Source organism: Bos indicus x Bos taurus, chromosome 2 (genome assembly GCF_003369695.1).
Source record: "Bos indicus x Bos taurus breed Angus x Brahman F1 hybrid chromosome 2, Bos_hybrid_MaternalHap_v2.0, whole genome shotgun sequence".
Taxonomy (NCBI): domain Eukaryota; kingdom Metazoa; phylum Chordata; class Mammalia; order Artiodactyla; family Bovidae; genus Bos; species Bos indicus x Bos taurus.
The window spans coordinates 4,749,448-4,768,945 of NC_040077.1; the positions used below are offsets into that span (position 1 = coordinate 4,749,448).

Sequence of the window (19,498 nt, forward strand, 5' to 3'; positions counted from 1 at the left end):
ATCTCCTGCATTGGCAGGTGGATTCTTTACCGCTGAGCCACCTGGGAAGCCCCACTTTGCTGTATAGAAGAAACAATTACAACATTGTAAATTAACTATACTCCAATAAAAATTAATTTTTAAAAAAGGCAGCATGGTCCATGCTACAAGTGGTCCATCATTTATGTAACCATCATCCTTGGACGGACACGGGGTGGCAGTCAATCCATCGCTACCACCCACAACACTGCAGTGTACAGACCTGTGCTCACAGCTCTGTTTGCAATATGTCATTACAGGGAAATTCCAGAAGGGAACTTACTGGGAACTTACTGAAACAAGGGGCCTGAATGCTTTGTCACTAACCTTTCTCAAGCAGCACATCAAGTTGTCCCTCCCAGCAGACAGTGTCCAGGAAACCTGAAGGACCTGGCCTGACTGCCACATCAGTTGGTAGAGCTCAAAGGGAACTCCTGAGGGGCAGTCCTCTGAGAGCCTCGGGTTTTCTGTTGCTGAGGGTACCCCAAGTTCTGGGAATCAAGGAAAGAGTCTGGGAACTCAGCCTGCCGCAGCCTAAGAACTCTTATCTGTCACACATGTGGCCAGACTTGACTGTCCCACAGGCTAATGTTACTTCCACAATTCTCCTCAAGATGCAGAGTCCGCTAACCTTTAAAAATATGTTTCTGACTTGAACCAAAAGGCCTCCATGAGACAACCTATGTTCCATTCCATTCTATCCAAAGGTCAAGCCCACTGTAGTATCTGCATAGCAGCTAAAAGAGAGCGCAGTGAGCATTGCTTTTTTTTTTTTAAATAAACTCTTTATTTTGTATTGGGGCACAGCCGATTGACAATGTTGTAATAGTTTTAGGTGAACAGTGAAGAGATTCAGCCATATGTATACATGTATCCATTCTCCCCCAAATTCCCCTACCCTCCATCTGTCATGTAACTCTGAGCAGATATGAGAGTTCCATGTACAGAGAGTATTTAATTTCAGCTCTGCCAAACCCATCATAGAGAAACCGGAAGCAGCTTGTCTCCTAGTGGCCCTGACCTTCCCATCCAGCCTACCGAAGCCAGAGTTACCCATTAACACTATAAAATGGCACAGCTGTAAGCACAGGCCTCCAGGACTGAGTTACTGTTTACAGAGTTTTACAATTCTCCATCTCAAAGAAAATGAGCATTTAATAACTGCTTTCTGTGGTGTTGGAGAAGACTCTTGAGAGTCCCTTGGACTGCAAGGAGATCCAACCAGTCCATTCTAAAGCAGATCAGTCCTGGGTGTTCTTTGGAAAGAATGATGCTAAATCTGAAACTCCAGTACTTTGGCCACCTCATGTGAAGAGTTGACTCATTGGAAAAGACTCTGATGCTGGGCGGGATTGGGGGCAGGAGGAGAAGGGGACGACAGAGGATGAGATGGCTGGATGGCATCACTGACTCAATGGACGTGAGTCTGGGTGAACTCCGGGAGTTGGTGATGGACAGGGAGGCCTGGCGTGCTGCGATTCATGGGGTCGAAAAGAGTCGGACACGACTGAGCAACTGAACTGAACTGAACTGAACTTCTATGTAATGGGTTCATTGCATATGCCACTCATTCAACTTTCATCAAAACCCTACAAATTAGAGGTGCTTATCTAACTCTTTTCACAGTAAGGAAATTAAAACCAAAGAAGTTAAAAAACTTGCTTAAGTCACGTGGCTAAAAGTGGTGGAGGCAAGATTTGAATGGAGGTCTGCCTGACTCCAGGGCCAGGGCTTACCGCACTATATTACACCACACCAATCTTCAAACAAACCTGGACTCCCTCAAGTTTGAATAAGACATCCATTTTTAGAGATTTTCGGGGAAGGTGCTTCTCCAATTTGCTCATCCTAGCATAGGATCCCGGAGAAGGCAATGGCACCCCACTCCAGTACTCTTGCCTGGAAAATCCCATGGACGGAGGAGCCTGGTGGGCTGCAGTCCATAGGGTCGCAAAGAGTTGGACACGACTGAGCGACTTAGCAGCAGTAGCAGCAGCAGCATAGGATCCAAAGAGAATTTCTCCTTTAATTTCTGTGATCACCAACGTCCTAGGACAAAATTATCCGGGAAGAAACCAGGCCTAAATGCTTCCCTGGAAACAGTTGTGTGTAGTATGGAAGACATTCTATCTTGTGGGTCAGACTTTCTTGACTTTGGCATTATTGACACTTCGAACTATACTATTCCTTATGGGTGTGTTGGGAGGAGCTGTCCTGGGCACTGTAGTATTTTTTTAGCAGCATCCCTGGCCTCTACTCACTATGTGCACTCCCCAAGTGGTGCAATTAATTGCTTCCAAGTATTTCCAAATGTCTCCTAGAGGGGAAAATCAGCTCCCATTGAGAACCAATACATGGCTCATAGGTTCGAGTACAATTAAGGCTGGAACAAAGAGGAGGCCAGCAAGGGCTAGATGGAACGGCTTCTTGGAAGAAGTGATGCCAAAATTGGCCTCCTTGAGTGGCAAAAAGATCCAGCTCAGAAGATACGGGAGATAGAGGGAAGGGGCTGGTGCTCCCTAGAGGATCTTTGTTCTGACACACCAAGAAAATGCCTGTATCGACAGAGAAGTCTTAGTGCGGCCTCCTCCCTGGATCAGTACCATCACTAGACTGGGCAAAGCCTGGAACCCAAGTCCTGATGGGTTGGGGGTGGGTGGGGGGCGTCCACTACCCCTATCCAGGAGAAATGACTCATTCTGATTGGGCTTTATCATAACCCATCTGAAGGACCCACCCAGAGGTTTGTCCAAAGGTTGGGGTTAGAGTTAGGCAACAGGAGGGGCACAATTGTGTTATAACCTGCTCTAAGGCCCACACTTGCCCGGCTTTAAGACCAAAGAAAGAGCTCGGAGTCAGCGACAGTGATATCAATGGTTTAATGGATGACAGAGTCAGAGCGAGGTCCTTGAGTGACACCCCCACTGGATGTGGCTAACAGCAGGCAGGACATGACAGCCAGTTATACGGTGAAATTGACATCAGTTTGACTTATTAGTTACCAGGGAAACCAGCAGAGGGACACGCCCCTCATTGCCTCTTTGATAAGAGCGATCACTAGCCAGGGACTGTGGCAAATATGTAGGAAGGTCAGTCCTGTGAGTAGGATATAGGTGAAGGAGGCCCTGGTCCAGCAGGGGATGTACAGAGAATAAGAAAACAGTCGTCTTGAGTAACCTGACCACAAGGGCACAAAATATGTCACTCTCTGGAAAACCGTGGCAGTCCAGTGAATAAATCTCGGTCTTGGGCCCTGGCACTTAAAGTCCAGTTACTGGTCATAAACAGGGGGACCTGTGCCCCATGACCAGAGTCAATAGCATCTCAATGACTAATATGATTGCCCTGGGGAGTTGAAGTAGTGGAAGGAACAGCAAAACCTGATTACGTGGCAACTCAATAAACCAGCTAAATGATGCTGATGATGGTGATTGTGATAATGATGATCATACTTTGTCCAGGTCTTGGAAAAGGTTAAGGGTGAAAGGTCCTTTGTTAAAAGCTATATTTCTAAAGAAAAGAAGAAGAAGAAGCATTAGGATAGATTTCTTACCACTGACTGGAATGCTTTGTGTACACCAAGGTTAGTTTCTTTTCCTCCTGGTTCCACAGCTGGAATACTCTTTTCAGCCTCACTCATGATTAGGATCAACCATGGAATGAGGGTAAGTAATATGCTTCACTTCCCTGCCTGCCCCATTTAAACCTGCACTAGCCTGCACAGTCTCTCTTCTCCTCTCTGTTGGTGGCATGCGGAGCTTCCAAGAGTGGATTCTGAGGCCCTAGGGGGTGGTGGAGCCACAATATGGAAAAACCTTGGGTTTCTGAATGACTCTGGGATGCAGAGTTCCACCACTGACCCCAGTACCCATTTACAAGGACAAGAAATAATTTTTTTATTTCAAGTCACTTAAATTTGTTGTTGTTGTAACAGTTAATCTACCATCTTTAAAACATGATCCTTCTGCCATCCAAATCTGCCTTTGTCTTCCAAACACCAGCACAAGCACTCCTCCCAGGAACTTGGCCCTGACTGCCACTCTAGTCTTGCCCCCCTTTTAATTTCTAAGGCACTCATTACACACATCACATAACTCATCTGTTAGCATGTATTTTTTTTCAGAGTAGGACTTCCTGATGGATGGTAAGTTTCTCAAGGCAAGAATCATATGGTACAGTTTTTTGTATCTTCACAATTCCTAACAATAACAATTCCTAATAATAATTAATATATATATTATGTCCCAGGAATCATTATTTATATATAAACACATTTCATTTCATAACAACACTATGAGATGAATATTACTATTATCCCCAGCTTATAGATGATGTTTAAGCACAGAGAGGTTAAGCAGTCTGTCCAAGGTCATCATAAGTTAGAAGGGGACAGAGCTAGGATTCACACCTAGAAACCTGAGTACTGAATGAGTGTCCAATAATTATACCATCTTAACCATAATTGTTAAAGGACTGTTAGCTTGTATGTCCAGTTAAATTGCACCCTGGTTGGACAGGGAACATTGGTACTGATCTCACTTGTTCTTATATCTGAAGCTGGCCAGGTGCAGAGGAACTGTCATCCCCTCACCACTGCAGGCCAGCCGGAAGCCAGCTGTGTGGGCAGGGCAGGATTTGCTCTTATGCTGTCTGTATTTACCACCGAGAGCCCTGGAAAAGGTGTCAAATAATTCAGGAAAACTCACTGCTGCTTTAAACTAGTTTTGGAAAAAAACAACTAACCTTTTTTCCTGCATAGTCCCGAAAGCAGAGATTATAAGTTTTAGCAACTTCTCCTAAATCTTTTTTAAATATGGTTAACTTTCCAGCTTTGTATCTCCTGTTAAACCCTGACTATTAGAGCCAAATGGAAGTCTAGGGTCTCGAGGTAGCCCATTATGGAACTGCATTTGAGATAGGACCTTTAAAGAAGTAATAATTAAGGTTGTGTGTGTGTGCACGCACACTCAGTTGTGTCCAACCTTTTTCAGCCCCGTGGACTGTAACTGCCAGGTTCCTCTGTCTATGGAATTTTCCAGACAAGAATACTAGTAATTAAGGTTAAACAAGATCATTAGGGTAGAGCCTTACTTGGTCCCATCTGACTGATGTCCTTAGCAGACTGAGACATAGAGATGAGGAGGGACAAGGCAGTGACAGGGGAAAGGCAGCTGCCTACAAGCCAGGGAGAGAATCCTTAGGAGAGACCAGCACTGCTGGCACATTGATCTTGAACTTCCCACTTCCAAAACTGATAGAATAAATCCCTGTTGTTTAAACTGCCCAATCTGTGGTATTTGTGCAGCATCACTATCAGACTAATATACCAAGTGATCAAGTTTATCATTTCCTGAGATACATCATATTCACAGGCTGTGATGAGAACAGTATTTCATCTCTGTGGTATTCTTCCCCCAAACCCACAATCCCAGTCTAATCATGAGAAAAACATCAGACAAACCAAACTGAAGGACATTCGACAAAACATTTTTCCAGGATGCCTCAAAACTGTCAAGATCATGAAAAACAAGAGAAGTTTGAGAAGCTGTCATAGACCACTGGAGACTAAGACAAACATACAATACTATATCCTGGTTGGGGTCCTAGGACAAAGGGAGGACACTAGCAGAAAAACTGTTGAAATCTAAATAAGGTCTTCTTGTGTTGTTGTTTAGTCGCTAAGTCATGTCCAACTCTTTTGCAACCCCGTGGACTGTAGCCTGCCAGGCTCCTCTGTCCATGAAATTTCTCACTAGAGTTTAGTTAAGAATATGTATCAGTGTTGGTTTCTGGCTTTTGAGAAAAGTGATGACAAATGGTAATGTAGGTTGTTAATATTAGGGAAAACTGGATGAGGGATATATGGAAATTAAACTTCTTTGCAAATTTTCTGTAAATCTAAAATTATTCCAAAACCTAAAATGTATTAAAAGACAAAGAGTCCATTTGAGTTTCTGCTTTCAGTTCTTTGGTATCCATACCTAGGAGTAGATTTGTTGGGTCATATGGTAATCCTAGGAGAAGGCAATGGCACCCCACTCCAGTACTCTTGCCTGGAAAATCCCATGGACAGAGGAGCCTGGTGGGCTGCAGTCCATGGGGTCGCTAAGAGTCAGACACGACGGAATGACTTCACTTTGACTTTTCACTTTCATGCATTGGAGAAGGAAATGGCAACCCATTCCTGTGTTCTTGCCTGGAGAATCCCAGGGATGGGGGAGGCAGGTGGGCTGCTGTCTATGGGGTCACACAGAGTCGGACACGACTGAAGCGACTTAGCAGCAGCAGCAGCATGGTAATCCTATGTTTAACTTTTTGAGGAATGGCCAGGATTTTCCACAGTGGGTGCACAAGTCCCACCAGCAACTGTACCAAGATTTCAATTTCACTGTATCCTCACCAACACGTGTTAGTTTCCGTTATTTTGATTACAGCCATCTTAGTTGGTGTGACATGGTGTCCCACTGTGGTTTTGATTTGCATTTTTCTAATGACCAGTGATGCTGAGCATCTTTTCATGTGCTTATCGGCTACTTGTATATCTTTGGAGTAATGTCTATTCAAGTCCTTTGCCTGTTTTTAAATTGGGCTGTTTGTCCTCTTGTTACTGAACTGTAGGAGTTCTTCATATGTCCTAAATATTAAGCAATTATCAGCTACATGATTTGCAAAAATGTTCTCTTCCATGGATTATCTTTTCACTCTCTTGGTAGTGCTCCTTTACAGATGTTTTTCATTTTATGAAGTTCACTTTATTACTGTTGTTACCTATGCCTTTGGTGTCATATTTAAGAAACTATCACTAAATCTAAGGTCACGTAGATTTGCTTGTATGTTTACTTCTAAAAGTTTTATAGCTTTAGCTGTTACATCCAGATCTGTGATCCATTTTGAATTAATTCTTGTATACGGTGTTAAGATAAGGGTCTAGTTTTTTTGGTATGTTGATGTCCAGTTTTCTGTCACCATTTGTTGAAGGGACTGTTCTTTCTCCACTGAATGGTCTTGGCATCCTAGTCAAAATCAGTTGACTGCAGATGTGAGGATTTATTTCTGGATTCTCATTTCCATTCGACTGGTCTATATGTCTGTCCTTATGCCAATACCACACTGCTTTGATTTATGAAGGTTTTTAGTAAAATTTGAAATCAGAAAGTGAAAGTCTCCCAACTTTGTTCTTATTCAAAGTTGTTTTGACTCTTCAAGATTTCCTTGTGATTGCATATGAATTTTAGGACTGGTTTTTCCATTTCTGAAAAAAAAATACTGTTGGGGTTATGATAGGGATTGCATTGAATCTGAAGATCATTTTGGGGTAGTATTACCACTATAAGTCTTCCAATCCATGTACATGAGATATCTTTTTATTTGTATATTCTTTGTTTTTAGAAATGTTTTGTATTTTCAGTGCACAAGTCTTTCACTTCTTTGGCTAACTTTATTCCTAAGTATTTAATTCTTTTTGATGCTCTGATAAATAGAATTGCTTTCTTAATTTCTTTTCAGATTGTTCATTACTAGTGTATAGAAAAAAACTAATCTTTGTGTGCTGATTTTGTATGGCAATTTTGGTCTGCATAGAAGTATTATTCACCGTAGCCAAAAGGTGGGAAATATGCAAGTATTCATCAACAGAAGAATGGATAAACAAAGTATATCTGTGCTTTGTATATATGGATAAATATGGATATCCACATATATGTACAGTTGAATATTATTTAACTGTTAAAAATGAAGTTCGGACACGTTCTACAACATGGGTGAACCCTGAAAATACGCTAAATGAAATAAACCAGTTACAAAAGGGCAGACATTGTATGCAATATAAAGAATAGGCAAATTCATTGAGAAAACAGATTAGAAGTTATCAGGGGCTGTGAGTAAGGCAAAATGAGGAGTTACTGCTTAATGGGTGCAGAGTTTCTGTTTGGGATGATGAAAATTTTTTGAAATAGTAGTGACCGCTAGGTAACATTATACATATAATGAATTATACACTTAAAATGGCAAATTTTATTATGTTATATATATTTTACCAATATTACAAACATTTAAAAAAAGACTGTGAAGTTCAGTTGGTCCAACCATGATTTCACAGCTGACCCCCTTTATGACATACTGACGGTCTCAGCTCCCACACTTCCGAGGAGGCGGTGCTCATCACAAACCAAAACCAAAGCCAACAAAAACAAAACAAAATAAAGAGTCATTTTGTAACTTAAAAAAAAAATTCTTTTAAGTTGATTAAGTCTTTATTTATTTATTTTGATGGCATGGCATGTGGAATTTCCCGACCAGAACTCCAACCCACGGCTTCTACACTGGGAGAGCACAGTCTTAACCATTGGACCATCAGGGACGTCCTTCCTTTTGTAACTTGGATAATTATTCAGCCACATACATAACTGCATGTTGAAGAGGCTGTGCTCAGGACAGGGCACACATCTATACAAAGATGGTTTCTATACAAAGCAAGACCAGAATCCGTGAAGATACCTCTGCCTGATCCCCAAGCATAGCAAATTGGTCTGGTTAGCTTCCACATCATGATCAACTGGAGACTGGTACTTCTGGTTTTCAGGTTATGAATAGTCAGCCCATTAGTGGGGTGTGAAGTTAATTTGATATGCTGACCTAAAACAATCAGTTATTTTACCAGCAAAATAGTTTATTCAGGAACAGCAAAGAATTGCAGTTCACGACAAGCAATCTATGGTGAACTGCAGGTATATCCAGAGAACCAAAGAGAGGACCATTTTCTTTATAGAGGAAGGGGTATTGGGAGAGGCTGTTAAACAGAGTCCACTGAATGAAACTTCTAATTTGAAGTGTAGCAGCTTTTCACTGGCTAAGTTGTGATGGCTTCTCATTGGCTGATGATTGCCAGCCCAGGAAAAATTCTTCCTAGCTCCTGCTGGGTAGTAGAGCAGTAATCTTCTTCCTGTTGGAGATGTTAAGTTACTTCTCTCTCTGTTGGGTCTGTAACTGATGTGAAGCGGTAGAGCATTAGAGCTCCCCTTTCTGGCCTACTGACTCCATTGAGGCTTCTGCTTATCCATTTCACAGGTATAATATGACAAAATCAGAGCTGAGTAGAAGTTATCATGTGGAACAAGAGTAAGTGTTTCATGCTATTAACAACCTTAGAAGCTTATTTGCACCATTTTCCCTTGTCCTCCCTTTCCCCAACAAAAAACCAATGTTTTGTTTCTTATACAATCTCAGATTAAAAAAACATAGTTAAAAGCAACAACAAATATATGTACTCTTCCCCTTTTCACAAGCAATAGCATATTCTGTTCTGTGCTTTGCTTTTTTTCACAGTTTAGAAATCTTTTTATGTATCAATACATAATAGAGTTTCTTTGCTTTTCACTATAGCTATATAACATTCCATTGTACAGATGTATCATAATATTGTGATCATTCCTGATTAGATATTTAGGTTATTTCCAGCATTTTTCAATTAGTGCTGCAATAGTTAATTTTGTAGATACATCATTTGTACATCAGATCAGATCAGTCGCTCAGTAGTGTCCGACTCTTTGCGACCCCATGAATCGCAGGACGCCAGGCCTCCCTGTCCCTCACCAACTCCCAGAGTTCACCCAGACTCACGTCCATCGAGTCAGTGATGCCATCCAGCCATCTCATCCTCTGTCGTCCCCTTCTCCTCCTGCCCCGAATCCCTCCCAGCATCAGAGTCTTTTCCAATGAGTCAACTCTTCGCATGAGGTGGCCAAAGTACTGGAGTTTCAGCTTTAGCATCATTCCTTCCAAAGAAATCCCAGGGCTGATCTCCTTCAGAATGGACTGGTTGGATCTCCTTGCAGTCCAAGGGACTCTCAAGAGTCTTCTCCAACACCACAGTCCAAAAGCATCAATTCTTTGGCACTCAGCCTGCTTCACAGTCCAACTCTCACATCCATACATGACCACAGGAAAAACCATAGCCTTGACTAGACGAACCTTTGTTGGCAAAGTAATGTCTCTGCTTTTCAATATGCTATCTAGGTTGGTCATAACTTTCCTTCCAAGGAGCAAGCATCTTTTAATTTCATGGCTGCAGTCACCATCTGTAGTGATTTTGGAGCCCAGAAAAATAAAGTCTGACACTGTTTTCACTGTTTCCCCATCAATTTCCCATGAAGTGATGGGACCGGATGCCATGATCTTCGTTTTCTGAATGTTGAGCTTTAAGCCAACTTTTTCACTCTCCACTTTCACTTTCATCAAGAGCCATTTTAGTTCCTCTGCACTTTCTGCCATAAGGGTGGTGTCATCTGCATATCTGAGGTTACTGATATTTCTCCCGGCAATCTTGATTCCAGCGTGTGTTTCTTCCAGTCCAGCGTTTCTCATGATGTACTCTACATATAAATTAAATAAACAGGGTGACAATATACAGCCTTGACGTACTCCTTTTCCTATTTGGAACCAGTCTGTTGTTCCATGTCCAGTTCTAACTGTTGCTTCCTGAACTGCATACAGATTTCTCAAGAGGCAGGTCAGGTGGTCTGGTATTCCCATCTCTTTCAGAATTTCCCACAGTTTATTGTGATCCACACAGTCAAAGGCTTTGGCATAGTCAATAAAGCAGAAATAGATGTTTTTCTGGAACTCTCTTGCTTTTTCTATGATCCAACAGATGTTGGCAATTTGATCTCAGGTTCCTCTGCCTTTTCTAAAACCAGCTTGAACATCAGGAAGTTCACGATTCACATATTGCTGAAGCCTGGCTTGGAGAATTTTGAGCGTTACTTTACTAGCGTGTGAGATGAGTGCAATTGTGTGGTAGTTTGAGCATTCTTTGGCATTGCCTTTTTTTGAGATTGGAATGAAAACTGACTTTTTCCAGTCCTGTGGCCACTGCTGAGTTTTCCAAATTTGCTGGCATATTGAGTGCAGCACTTTCACAGCATCATCTTTCAGGATTTGGAATAGCTCAACTGGAATTCCATCACCTCCACTAGCTTTGTTCGTAGTGATGCTTTCTAAGGCCCACTTGACTTCACATTCCAGGATGTCTGGCTCTAGGTCAGTGATCACACCATCGTGATTATCTGGGTTGTGAAGATCTTCTTTGTACAGTTCTTCTGTGTATTCTTGCCATCTCTTCTTAATATCTTCTGCTTCTGTTAGGTCCATACCATTTCTGTCCTTTATCGAGCTCATCTTTGCATGAAATGTTCCTTTGTTATCTCTGATTTTCTTGAAGAGATCCCTAGTCTTTCCCATTCTGTTGTTTTCCTCTATTTCTTTTCATTGATCGCTGAAGAAGGCTTTCTTATCTCTTCTTGCTATTCTTTGGAACTCTGCATTCAGATGTTTATATCTTTCCTTTTCTCCTTTGCTTTTCACTTCTCTTCTTTTCACAGCTATTTGTAAGGCCTCCCCAGACAGTCATTTTGCTTTTTTGCATTTCTTTTCTATGGGAATGGTCTTGATCCCTGTCTCCTGTACAATGTCACGAACCTCATTCCATAGTTCATCAGGCACTCTATTTATCACATCTAGGCCCTTAAATCTATTTCTCACTTCCACTGTATAATCATAAGGGATTTGATTTAGGTCATACCTGAATGGTCTAGTGGTTTTCCCTACTTTCTTCAATTTAAGTCTGAATTTGTCAATAAGGAGTTCATGGTCAAGTGTATTTGTAGGATACATTTTCTGAAGTTCAATTACTAAGCTAAAGAGTATATGCATTTGTAATTTTTATAAATATTGCCAGCTTACTTTCTGGCAAGTAGTAAGAAAGTAAAGGCTTCTGTAATATACTCCCATTAGTACCCTGGGAGAGGGCCTCTTCCTCCATGGCCTCACCAGTGGAATGCTCTCAGATTTTTGCAATCTGAGAAGTGAAAAATAATATCTCAATATAATTTTAATTTGCTTTGATCTTGTTTTAAGATATCTTTTATGAATTTTAGAGCCCTTAATATTTTCTCTTTTGTGAATTGTCATATCTTTTGTCCATTTTTCTACTGGTTTATTGGTCTTTTTCTATTGAGTTATTGATTTCTAGGGTCTCTGTATTCATTAAGGAGATTAACCTTTCGTTCTATAAATTTTTTTAAGATTTTTTTTAATGTGGACCATTTTCCCCTTAATTTTATTTTTTTATTGAAGTATAGCTGATTTACAATGTTGTACCAATCTCTGCTGTAGAGCAAAGTGACTCAGTTATATACATATAGACATTCTTTTTTTAATATTTTTTTCCATTATGATTTATCACAAGATCCTGAATATAGTTCCCGGTGCTACACTGTAGGGCCTTATTTATCACAAGACATTTAAATTCAACAGCCTGAGGCTTGACTTTTCCCCAGTCCTTGCTCAGCACAAGTGGAAATGTTAAACATCATCCTTAGTAATAGATCTGTTGATGTTTATAACTGAGTGAATTGTACCATACTGTTCTGTTAGTAATAGAGCAGAACAGTACTGAAGACCTGAGCCAGGAAATTCCCTTTTATCAAATGACACAAAGTCCACCCTCTGGTTTAAAAGTTCCAGGTAACAAAATGGAAAATAAATTCATATTTAAAACATAGCCCACCAGGCTCCTCTCTGTCCATGGGATTTCCCAGGTAAGAATATTGGAGTGGGTTGCCATTGTCTTCTCCAGGGTCATGTGGACCATTTTAAAAGTCCTTATTTAATTTGTTACAATGTTGCTTTTATTTCATGTTTTGGTTTTTTGGCCAGGAGGCATGTGGGATCTTAGCCGCATGACCAGGGATGGAACTTTACCTAGAAGGTGAAGTTTTAATCATTTCTCTTAACCACATAGAGAAGGCTCTATGATAGTTGAATACACATTTTTTAAATTCCTAGTCATTTATCTTTTGGTTTTGTTAATGGTGTGTTGTTTCTGCCATGCATATGTTTTTACAATTGTTTTACTATTGTGTTTAATTTTTTGTGTGTAGTCAAAATTTTCAGACTTTTATGGCTTTTGGCTTTTCAATCTTTGTCTGAAAGTTTTTTCCCTCTATTTTTGTTAGGGAATTCTTAGGTGGGGTTTTGGTTGTTCACACACAGTTTTGCCATTTATAGTGTTCTATGACTATTTTGTTAATTTCATATATTCTGGCCATCCTTCCATGTGAGGGCTAAAGATTTGATTAGCTAGTATTAGTGGCGGTGTGGTGTGCCATGGTATTGATGTTTAATGATTCATTATCCTCTACTCATGGGCTTTCAAGTGGGTCCAACTTTTCAGTATTCTGAACGATGTGGCAAGGACAAATCTCGCATGTGTCTTAGTGAGTGGTGAGTCTGGGATGTGCGAACGCTGCACAGAGCTGGAAAGCAGGCTTAGAACGCACTTGTTTCTTTTGTTTCTTCACCTGCAGGGACCCCTAGCGGCTCAAGCACAAGAAGGCAGGTCAGACTTGGAGACAGCTTCTCTCACAGAGAATAATAAGATAATAAAGAAACAGAGATTAATGAAAATAGTGGTCACTCACCTAGAGCCAGACATTCTGGAGTGTGAAGTCAGGTGAGCCTTAGGAAGCATTACTACGAACAAAGCTAGTGGAGGTGATGGAATTCCAGCTGAGCTATTTCAAATCCTAAAAGATGATGCTGTTAAAATACAGTATGTCAGCAAAATTGGAAAACTCAGCAGGGGCCACAGGACTGGAAAAGGTTAGTTTTCATTCCAATCTCAAAGAAAGGCAGTGCCAAAGAATGCTCAAACTACCGCACAATTGTGCTCATTCCACGTCCTAGCAAAGTAATGTCATTTAAAATCCTTTCAGCTAGGCTTTAGCAGAATGTGAACTAAGAATTTCCAGATGTAGAAGCTGGATTTAGAAAAGGTGGAAGAATCAGTGATCAAATTGCCTACATTCGTTGGATAATAGAGAAAGTAAGGAAATTCAAAAAAAGATCTGCTTCACTGACTATGCTTAAGCCTTTGACTGTGTGGATCACAACAAACTGTGGAAAATTCTTAAAGAGATGGACATACTGAACCACCTTATCTGTTTCCTGAGAAATCTGTATGCAGGTCAAGAAGCAATAGTTAGAACCGAACATAGAGCAATGGACTGGTTCAAAATGGAGTACGTCAAGGCTGTATATTGTCACCTGGTTCATTTAACTTCTGTGCAGAATATGCCGTTAAAATACCAAGTTGGATGAATCACAGCTGGAATCAAGATTGCCAGGAGAAATATCAACAACCTCAGATATGCAGATGATACCACTCTAATGGCAGAAAGTGAAGAGAAGCTAGAGCCTCTTGATGAGGGTAAAAGAGGAGAATGAAAAAGCTGGCTTAAAAACTCAATACTCAAAAAACTAAGATCATGGCATCCAGTCCCATCACTTCATGGCAAATAAAAGGGGGAAAAGTGAAAACAGTGACAGATCTTATTTTCTTGGGCTCCAAAATCACTGTGGACAGTGACTGCAGCCATGAAATTAAAAGACACTTGCTCCTTGGAAGGAGAGCTATGACAAACCTAGACAGTGTACTAAAAAGCACTTTACCAGCAAATGTCTGTATAGTCAAAGCTATAGTTTTTCCAGTAGTTAAATGTAGATATGAGAGTTGGACCATAAAGAAGGCTGAGTGTCAAAGAGTTGATGCTTTCAAATTGTGGCACTGGAGAAGACTCTTGAGAGTCTCTTGGACAGCAAGGAGCTCAAACCAGTCAACCTTAAAGGAAATCAACCCTGAATATTCATTGGAAGGACTGCTGTTGAATCTCCAATACTTTGGCCACCTGATGGGAAGAGCGGACTCATTGGAAAGGACCCTGATGCTGGGAAAGACTGAGGGCAGGAGGAAAAGGGGGCAACAGAAAATGAGATGGTTGGATAGCATCACCAACTTAATGGAGATGAGTTGGAGCAAACTCCGGGAGATAGTGAAGGACAGGGAAAGCTGGCATGCTACAGTCCATGGGGTTGCAAAGAGTCAGACATGACTTAGCAACTGAATAACAACAACAAGGGTCTTGAAATCTTCTGATTCAACTGCATCATCTAACACAATAAACTCAGAGCTTGACACATAACCCAGATTTCTGACCCCCGAGTCTGAAGTTCTGCCAGTGCCAGGCTGCTCTTGATATCGTATGACTTTTCACTCCCAGAAATATTCAGCAAGTTGCAGTGTCTCAAAAGACTGGGAGGATAATTCTTGCATGGTTATCAGTCAAGGGAAACAGTGTTCAGGACTGCCACAAGCTCATTTCTCCCATGTCTCTTCTCTGTCTTTAGTATCCTTAGGGGGAAAAAACAGCCTCCCTTCTGAGTGGCCTCTCTACCACCAGCTGTGCTGGGACTAGAACAAGGAGTGGAGAGAGATGGTGGTCTTCAAAATGCAAGGCAGCCAAGACTCAGAAAGTGTATCTGTTCTGCTCCAAGATCTATCCTTTGGAGGCTCTGAAAGACAGCCACCTGGTGGAAAGGGGCTCTGGAAAACTCTCCCGGAGCTGTGTTTGCATTTGCAACCACAATGCTTTAACTAAGACATACACTTATTTCAAAAAGCCTGTCCTATCTCACTAAGTTAATGGCTTCTTGAGTACAAAACATAGATCTGACACTTCCTTAGACCCCTCTGGCTCTCTGCACATTATGGTGTATTTGGTCTGCTTCTATTTCTCCATTCTCTAAACCATCAGGACAGTTAGAATTTTTATGTTAAAATTCAGTCATTATCTTTTTGTAATTGCATTGCTTAGGCCAATTACTTTCATAGCTGTTGGTTATGTATGTTTGGTGAAACTACAAGATCTTTATTGACAGGATTTTCAGTGTGTTCTCTTCTGGATTTCTGCCCTATTCACTCACCTTATTACACAGGTACAACCTCTTAGAAGAGAGGTTGATCTCTTTGGAAGAGAGGTGAATCCTGAGCCCTTTTCTACTAAATGGAAGGGAATGAATTTTAAAATTTTCTACCTTTAGTTCTAGGCACTGTTAATTCCTTGCTCTTATGATTCTCACAATAGCTTAATAAGATGTCATTCCTACAGCTGAAGGGGTAGACTGGGATTTCAAAGCTGTTTTCCACTGTATGTACAGGGGAAAGACTGCCTATGAACTCTCTTGCAAGAAAATGGTAATTTCTAGAGAAACCATCCCTCTCTCTTCCTTTCCATGTCCTTTTCTGGAGCCTAGAACTGGGTTCTGCCAGAGTATTCTGACTGCCTAACAATGGTTCCAGGATTATCAAAGCTGGGATGTGGCTTCACTAATGACATTCTGAGAATTCACAGCATAGCTAACATCATAAAATTCATAAATCTGAACTCCAAGGTAGAATGTGGACTTTTCAGGGCACCACATGGGTCCTTACAGCAGGCGAGATATGCCTTGAAATCCAGTCCAAGATGTATGCTTTACCAACTAACGAACGAAATGCCCTATTTCTGCAAGTCTTCCAGAAAAACATCTATTTCTGCTTTATTGACTGTGAAAAGCCTTTGATTGTGTGGATCACAATAAACTGTGGAAAATTCTTCAAGAGATGGGAATACCAGACCACCTGACCTGCCTCCTAAGACATCTGTATGCAGGTCAGGAAGCAGCAGCTAGAACTGGACATGGAACAACAGACTGGTTCCAAATAGGAAAAGGAGTACGTCAAGGCTGTATATTGTCACCCTGCTTATTTAACTTATATGCAGAGTATATCATGAGAAATGCTGGGCTGGAAGAAACACAAGCTGAAATCAAGATTGCCGGGAGAAATATCAGTAACCTCAGATATGCAGATGACACCACTCTTATGGCAGAAAGGGAAGAGGAACTAAAAAGCCTCTTGATGAAAGTGAAAGTGGAGAGTGAAAAAGTTGGCTTAAAGCTCAACATTCAGAAAACGAAGATCATGGCATCTGATCCCATCACTTCATGGGAAATAGATGGGGAAACAGTGGAAACAGTGTCAGACTTTATTTTTTGGGCTCCAAAATCACTGCAGATGGTGACTGCAGCCATGAAATTAAAAGATGTTTACTCCTTGGAATAAAAGTTATGACCAACCTAGATAGCATGTTCAAAAGCAGAGACATTACTTTGCCAACAAAGGTTCGTCTAGTCAAGGCTATGGTTTTTCCTGTGGTCATGTATGGATGTGAGAGTTGGACTGTGAAGAAGGCTGAGTGCCAAAGAATTGATGCTTTTGGACTGTGGAGTTGGAGAAGACTCTTGAGAGTCCCTTGGACTGCAAGGAGATCCAACCAGTCCATTCTGAAGGAGATCAGCCCTGGGATTTCTTTGGAGGGAATGATGCTAAAGCTGAAACTCCAGTACTTTGGCCACCTCATGCGAAGAGTTGACTCATTGGAAAAGACTCTGATGCTGGGCGGGATTGGGGGCAGGAGGAGAAGGGGACGACAGAGGATGAGATGGCTGGATGGCATCACTGACTCGATGGACGTGAGTCTGAGTGAACTCTGGGAGTTGGTGATGGACAGGGAGGCCTGGTGTGCTGCGATTCATGGGATCGCAAACAATCAGACACGACTGAGCGACTGAACTGAACTGAACTGAACACCTCCTGCAGAATATTTCCTATACTTCCTCCAATCTAAAGACAGTAATATTGTCCTCTCTGTTTAAGACAAAAATAAGCAAGAAAATAGACTTTATTCAGGGTATTGCAATAGGGAGAATACACCAGATATGAAGATCAGAGTATCTAGTTCAGGGGAGATGGGGTTGTCTCAGACTTTCCTAGAAAGGAATGTGTGATGACTTATAGTTGTGATTGATCTGCAATCAGAAGTTTCAACTGGTAATGAGAACAGAAAAATGCTTATTCCTGCATCTAGTTATTTTGGGGCTTCCCTGGTAGCTCAGCTGGAAAAGTATCTGCATGCAATGCAGGAGACCTCTGTTCAATTCCTGGGTCACGAAGTTCCCTTGGAGAAGGGACAGGCTATCCATTTCAGTATTCTTGGGTTTCCCTGGTGGCTCAGATGGTAAAGAATCCACTAGCAGAACTGGGTTCCGTGCCTGGGCTGGGAAGATCCCCTAGAGGAGGGCATGGCAACCCATTCCAGTATTCTTGTCTGGAGAATTCCCATGGACAGAGGAGCCTGGCGGGCTACAGTCCAAGGAGTCTCAAAGAGTCAGACACGTGCACAACTAAGCACAGCACAGCACTAGTTAGTTTTAGAGGGGCAAAGACACAAACAGAAAGTTGCAAGATCTGAGCAGGTTCAGAAGAAAGGGGAAAGGTCTTCTGCCTTGTCATGGGTAAACTAGGGGGTCATCTCTAAGTCTTACAGTTCAGTTCACTTCAGTTCAGTTCAGTTTCTCAGTCGTGTCCGACTCTTTGCACAGAGTCGGACACTACTGAAGCGAATTAGCAGCAGCAGCAGCAGACGGTAAAGTCTTACAGGTTTCATAAAAGAGTGGAGAATAACTTTTACTTGAGAGATAGGAAGAAGGACGGTTCTTTACAGTCAGCTTTCTGACAAGTCAGGTAGTTTCTCAACCATTGTTGATTCTCACAAGCATGTAGTGCTCAAGTTTAACAATGTCACTTTAGCAAGATTTCATCCGGGAACCCTTCTGGAAGCAAAAACCTGTACTTCCCAGTGTAAACCAAATGGTTTCTTAAGATGGAAATTAAGTCGTAATTTTTAAAAAGAAAGGAAGAAAAATGCCTTGAAAAGAGGCTCTTTTGATCAGGCCACTTAGTAACACATCATAGCTCGCTAGGCTTCGAACTACAAGTCCCAGAGGGAAATGCGCCACTTCCCGTACTAAGGGCGGGAATCAAGAGCCTCGCTGCATGATGGGGACGATAGTTAATTTCCGTATGATGGAAAATTTAATTTTAGCGAGTCTTCATTTTTCGGAACAATAGTCCAGAAAGTATTCAAACAAAGCGCGGGCGGAGAACCCATAAAGTAACACTATCATCTCCATGGGGAACAGACCAGGTTCCTCCAAGGAGAAGATTGTAATTGCAGTCGCGGCTCCCGCTCAATTTTCCCACTAGTCTCCTTTCCGGCCATGCCGTGCGTCATTAGCGTTGTGTCTTCTCATTGGCCAGATGACATGAGCTAGCGCCTGCGCACTGCATTCTTTTGAGGGTCGTGGGCAGACGCCATTTTGGTCCAGAGGTGCTTCTGGGAAGTAGATTACCGACCCGCGCGCCTTGGTCGCGAGCAGGGTACGGCCTTTTCTGCCGGCGTTTGTAGGTCCAAGTGTGGGCGTCTGCCGCCGTTGCTGCCTTACTCTCCGCAGTCTCCCAAACCTCCAGTTGGGCGGGAGCCTCTGAGGTTTGTTTGAGTACCTTCTGGAGCCTCTGAGGCGCAGGCAAGCGCCGGCAAGGAAGTGACGGGGGCGGCGCGGGGCCCAGACACTCCCCGCCGAGAGCCGCCTGCCATGGACTCGGAGTATTACAGCGGCGACCAGTCAGGTGAGGCAGGGACGTAGGGGACAGGGCTGGGGGGCGGTGCGGTTACTCGACCGGGCTTGGCCACGCACTCCCGCG

General features: G+C 42.1%; 1 protein-coding gene across 7 annotated transcripts in view; it reads left to right on the plus strand.

Annotated features, from left to right (window-relative positions):
• The first annotated feature begins 19,077 nt into the window (after positions 1-19,077).
• Positions 19,078-19,498, plus strand: part of IWS1 (IWS1, SUPT6H interacting protein) — a 49,495-nt gene continuing 49,074 nt past the window's right edge. For 3 of the 7 annotated variants that reach the window (XR_003513291.1, XR_003513292.1, XM_027554859.1), the window contains exon 1: positions 19,107-19,423. Coding sequence is in view for 5 of the 7 variants with exons in the window: in XM_027554859.1 (XP_027410660.1) it covers positions 19,390-19,423 (34 nt within the window). In the remaining 2 variants the exon portion in view is untranslated. Of the gene's footprint in view, positions 19,424-19,498 lie in introns of all 7 variants that reach the window. The other 4 variants (XM_027554874.1, XM_027554850.1, XM_027554840.1 and 1 more) reach the window with 3 other exon arrangements.